At 39.4% G+C, this 5,844-nt stretch overlaps 1 protein-coding gene across 3 annotated transcripts; it reads left to right on the forward strand.

Annotated features, from left to right (window-relative positions):
* The first annotated feature begins 359 nt into the window (after nt 1-359).
* LOC125203682 (protein TRANSPORT INHIBITOR RESPONSE 1-like) lies at nt 360-4,205 on the forward strand. Of its 3 annotated transcripts, none has more exons than XM_048102087.1 (4): nt 360-890; nt 2,166-2,658; nt 2,957-3,803; nt 3,876-4,205. In XM_048102087.1, exons 1-3 carry the CDS (start codon nt 436-438, stop codon nt 3,779-3,781), a joined length of 1,773 nt encoding a protein of 590 aa, XP_047958044.1. In that variant the 5' UTR covers nt 360-435; the 3' UTR covers nt 3,782-3,803; nt 3,876-4,205. The 3 variants fall into 3 exon arrangements, with proteins under 3 accessions (XP_047958044.1, XP_047958045.1, XP_047958043.1); XM_048102088.1 differs by having other exon boundaries at nt 4,116-4,205; XM_048102086.1 differs by having other exon boundaries at nt 2,957-4,205.
* Nucleotides 4,206-5,844: the final 1,639 nt, after the last annotated feature.

Below are 5,844 nucleotides of genomic sequence, written 5' to 3' on the forward strand. Positions count from 1 at the left end.
TTTGTAAAGTAAATCACAAAAACTTTTGTGTAAGATCAACCCATACTTGGAGCTGTCACCCACAGTCCTAATTCTTTTTTGAAATTATAATTAAAAAATATTTAAAAATATGGTGGTTATTATTGTGAAATTAAATTACCGCAATTTATATGGTCCTGGGCGCCACGTCACACAGACAACACTTACTGCAAATTTCTACGGTCGCGCTTCGTTTCAAATAGATAACTGGGCCCACTCCGAAATCGGCGGCCAAGATCTGCCACTGCCACGTGTTGCTACCGCGAGCCGTTAATTCAAACCCTAGTTCAGTCATTAGCTCATCAAAGTTAAAAACCCCAAATAACCTTATCTTTTCAATCTTAGCTCTCTCTTTCTCTCTCTCTCTCACTCGCCATTGCAGGAATCTTTCAGATCCAGAGCTGAAACCGCCAGCTCATGGCGTACTCGTTTCCAGAGGAGGTCCTCGAGCATGTTTTCTCTTTCCTAAGGTCCGACCGTGACCGCAACGCCGTGTCGCTGGTGTGCCGCTCGTGGTACGAGATCGAGCGCTGGTGCCGCCGCCGCGTCTTCATCGGGAACTGCTACGCGGTGTCGCCGGAGATAGTGATTCGGCGGTTCCCCAAGGTGCGGGCGGTGGAGATGAAGGGGAAGCCGCATTTCGCGGATTTCAACCTCGTGCCGGAGGGCTGGGGCGGCTATGTGCAGCCGTGGATTAGGGCGATGGCGGCTTCCTACCCCTCGCTCGAGGAGATCAGGCTCAAGCGGATGGTCGTCACGGACGAGAGCCTCGACCTGATCGCCAGATCGTTTAAACATTTCAAGGTTTTGGTGCTCTCTTCCTGTGAGGGCTTCACTACTGACGGCCTCGCTTCGATTGCTGCTAATTGCAGGTTATTCAATTTGAAACTGGAGTTATAATGTCTTCAATTCTTACTATTTTCTCTCTCTTAAATTTTACTTTACCCTTCTCTAATGGACGAATGAAGGTAATTTTTTCCATGGGGTTCAGTGTTTTTTTTTTAATTTTATCTTATAGATCTGTCATCGGCGTCCAAGCTTGATATCTGGTTAATGTTCTTGTGTCTGTGTGATAAATTGGAGATTTTGATATGGATTTAGTTGAAAGTCCAGCATTTGGATAAATTCAAACTGCGACTGTGAAGTTGTTAAAGCTTACTTTTTGATTCTATAATTCATTTCATTTTCAACTCATTGCTCCATTCTCTTTCCTGTGGTATATTAGATCACAAAATGTTGTGAGTTAGATTTTTTTCTCACTCGTGGCATACTTACATACTTTCCGTAGCGGTGAATAGTTAGTTTTGGTTGGGGGAATTTTATTGTGTCAAACTGATTTCCCTTCTTAATTGTAAGTTCAGTGTATTGATTATTGAATAAACGGGATCCTTGAATGACACAACCGTTTGATTGGCTTGTCTGATTTTCTCATTTGAGGAAGATTCCTTGTCAGTTGTCCATGGAATATTGTGACCTGTATTATTCTTTGGTGGATGTGTGGTTTTTTGGATTATTGAGTAGATTCTAATATTCTACCTTTCCTTCTTTACGAAAATGATTGAATTAGGACACCAATAATTTCTTTTCTTTATTGTTTACTCATAATATTAGAGTTGCTTTAGTGGAAGGATTATGGGATGCTGTAATTTGTTGTGTCATCTTGTACCACATAAGATACTTTGTGTGGGCACCTGAAAAGTTACCTTGGAAATACAGCGAATGAGAAATGAAGTTCATCCTTTTACTTCCTTTTTCTTTTTTTGGCCCAATGCCCATTCTGGGACTAGTTGATTTACTGTTGTAAACCCATTATCACATGCATAACAAGGAATTACTTTTCCTCTGTAAGGGTTCAATGCTCTTTTAAGATGGCTCTGGATGGAGCATAGATCTCTGCTCTACTGGCTGTCCAAATAATTTCACTGCATTATTTTGACTTTGAAAAATGTTACTGGCATGTTTGATATTGCTTGTTATGATATTTTATCTGCAGTAAAGGCAGTGTTGCTCGACTAAGATTCTCTGGGACCAACAATAATGTTTCAACTGCCACACTATTGTGCTCTTGTAGCTATTACTTTTTCTAGGTACTTTGTTCTTTCATAGCATTCAACTTTCTTGATAATCAGGGTATTGTTTGCATACAGGAACCTTAGAGAGATAGATTTGCGGGAGAGTGAAGTGGAGGACCTAAGTGGGCATTGGCTTAGCCATTTCCCCGACAATTGCACTTCACTGGTGTCACTTAACATGTCTTGTTTAGGCTCAGAGGTTAATTTCCCTGCCTTGGAGCGCCTGGTTGGCCGGTGTCCTAATTTGAGGACTCTTCAGCTAAACCGCGCTGTACCCCTTGAGAAGCTTCCGAACCTGCTTCACCGGGCCCCCCAATTGGTTGAATTTGGAACCGGGGCCTACTCAGCTGAAATCCGACCTGATATATACTCAAACGTGGCCGAAGCATTTTCAGTCTGTAAGCAACTCAGAGGCTTGTCCGGGTTTTGGGATGTCGTTCCAGCTTATCTTCCTGCTATGTATTCAGCCTGTGCCAGAATCACTTCTCTGGACTTGATTTATGCAGCGATTCAAAGTCCTGATCTTGTAAAAATTATTAGCCTATGTCCGCATTTACAGTGTCTCTGGGTATGCAACTCTTCCTTCTGTATTTAATGCTATCTTCCATAGAGTTTCCATTGACTGTAGTAGATAGTTATTGTTAAATATACTGTAAAGAACCTACCAGCAAAATAAAGCATTTCTCTGGTTGGAAGACCTGTTTGTACCCCATCTCTGAATTTAGATGCTCCATTGGCTCATGATAACTTATTTATGCCTTCTGTGCCTAAATATTTTATGTTTCTACGGTTTTAATATTCAGTTTTGTTGCGTGTCATTTGTTGCATTACTTCCTTTGGCTAATCAACCCTGTTACTGCAAACAGGTTCTGGATTACATTGAAGATGCTGGTCTGGAAGCCCTGGCTGCATCTTGCAAGGATTTGCAAGAACTTCGGGTGTTCCCTTCTGATCCTTTTGAGGCAGAAGCTAACGTTGCTTTGACAGAACAGGGGCTTGTCTCCGTTTCAGAAGGCTGCCCCAAGCTCCAGTCTGTTCTATACTTTTGTCGTCAAATGTCAAATGCTGCCTTGATTACAATTGCAAGGAACCGGCCAGAGATGGTCCGCTTTCGACTTTGTATCATTGAGCCTCAAGCTCCTGACTACCTGACTCTCGAACCACTTGATACTGGTTTTGGAGCCATAGTAGAGAACTGCAAGGAATTACGACGCCTTTCCATGTCCGGCCTCCTTACTGATCGAGTTTTTGAATATATTGGAAAGCATGCTAAGAAATTGGAGATGCTGTCCATAGCTTTTGCCGGGGATAGTGACATGGGCCTCCATCATGTTTTGTCTGGATGTGATAGCCTGCGGAAACTGGAGATCAGGGACTGTCCATTTGGGGACAAAGCTCTCTTAGCAAATGCTGCAAAGCTAGAGACAATGCGATCCCTTTGGATGTCATCATGCTTGGTGAGCTATGGAGCGTGTAAGCTGCTTGCTCAAAAGATGCCCAGGCTCAATGTTGAAGTTATAGATGAGAGAGGTCACCCTAATTCCCGGCCAGAAAATTGCCCTGTTGAGAAACTCTACATCTACCGGACAGTTGCAGGACGGAGAGTCGACATGCCTGATTTCATCTGGACGATGGACAAAAACGCAGGAAGCCCAGAGGTGTTTGTGAGCAATGGTGCTGTTGAGCTATAAAACATTCCTTCAGCTGAAGCAGGTATTGCTCCTAATTTACACTTGTTCAAGTTTTTTTATGTCAGAAAAAAGGTTTATGTGACCGAACTGCCAGTGGAAGTGGGAATGAGCTTTGGAGTTATAATGGTCGGAGACGCCTAAATGGGCATCTCGTCTGCATTGGGTTTTGCTTGGTGGAGATATTATTCACCACCCGTTCAGTTCCCATTTGAGGCCCAACTCTCTGTTGTATCTTGTGTTGTATGAGTTTGTTTGTACGAGTAACTCGTGTACTAAAATGTAGACTTACTTATTCAATCTTTTAGGAGGCTGATTGTTTTCTTTTTTTTTACAGAAACTTCCACTATTGTACTTGTATTATTGATTTTGTTCCATTATTATTAGATGTCTATGCCCAGCAATAAAGCGTTCAAATTTCATTTCAGATTCTGATTTGCTGTTTTTTGATATTGAAATGGTTGTTGATAAGTTAGGTATTTTGGGTCTATATCTTGTTTATAACAATCTCACTATATCTTTGCTTGGTCAATGTTTATCACTTTTACCATGAGAGAAAGAGACAGAAAATACATGTGAAGGATTCAGATGAGAAAACTTTAGATTTTAAGAAACCTTACTGAGTTTTAATTAAAGGAATAATTGAATATAACTTTCTATTTTTTGACAGTGAACCAGAGAGGTTACGAGGGACAACAACTGATGCATATGTAGACAGAGTAACGTGACCACTGAAAAAAACGAAAGATATAAATAAAGAAAAAGAAATAACGAAAAAGAAAGTACTAACAAAAAAAAAAAGAAAAGAAAAAGCTTACTCCCCAGGGCCAGCACTATCTCTCTAAGTTGTGGCTATGCAATTTCGGTTACTTATCTTTTCCAATTATATTATTTTCATATTGCTAAAGTATTACAGTTAATTGGGATTCACAATTTATAAGTTGCAATTTTATCCAAAAAAATTCCTAAAAATTTCATTACAACACAAATATTATTATAGCCATATAATTGTGCTTATTATTAATACTATATGAGGTTGTTCGATTTGCAAGATTGTATCTTGAGATTAATTATGTATTGTGTTTAGTTTATGAGATTGAATCCCACAACTCAGATAATTAGTCATAGTCAACCCCTCCCAACTAAAATGTTCTCACAACTTAATCCTAGATTATATTTAGGAAACCGAACAGTACCTATGTATAGATATTAATATGTACTTACAATATATAGTATGACAGAGATAATAAAAGAAAATTTATCACATTTAATTAAGAACAAATTCAATTGTGAAGCCAGAGCCTCCTTTTACCCATCCGACGCTCCTTTCACAAATAGAGTTAGTGAATCAGTTAGTAAATCAGTAAGGATTATTTCTCTTGTTTGAAGAGAGAAAGAGACGAAGAATTTTTAGAGGGGGGAAAATATATAGCAAAAACAATGGACAATGGTTATTTGATTTCTCGCTCTCGCACTTTATGTAATTCACTCTTTTTTAAAATCAAAATATATTTGATTAGCATGTGAACAGTGAAATTATAGTGGCTTTTTGTGGTAAAAAAAAAAAAAACTTCTAATAGAAGTAAAGGTATTAATTTATTGAAAGATAATTACATCCATAAATAGACAAATAAATGAATAAGTAAACAAGAGCGGGGAGAAATCTAGATCCACATCGTGACGTATGAAGGCAATGTTTCAACTTATAGAAGCCAATTTGTTTCGTTTCTCAACGACCTTTCCATCGTTGATGCTCCCGTGCACTATTATATTTCAATGGAAGTAACAAAAAAAAGCAAGGAAAGATAGCCTCACCATTGTGAAGCTCTTTACAGACAGGCCCTAAAGGATAGTGCAGGAACACGAGCACTGTATTTGATTCCCGGATAGATTTTTACCTGAATTGAGCAGAAGAACAAGAAAATTAGAAGGCAATTGCTCGAGATTAGACCCTATTGTGCAACGAGTAAATAGTGATCAAGAAACAGGCTTATGTATGCTTGATAGTTACTGTCATCACATCAAACTTGGGATGATACGAAAGTGGGGATATTTCGATTAAGTAG

Source organism: Salvia hispanica, chromosome 2, assembly GCF_023119035.1.
Source record: "Salvia hispanica cultivar TCC Black 2014 chromosome 2, UniMelb_Shisp_WGS_1.0, whole genome shotgun sequence".
In the NCBI taxonomy this organism is placed as follows: Eukaryota; Viridiplantae; Streptophyta; class Magnoliopsida; order Lamiales; family Lamiaceae; genus Salvia; species Salvia hispanica.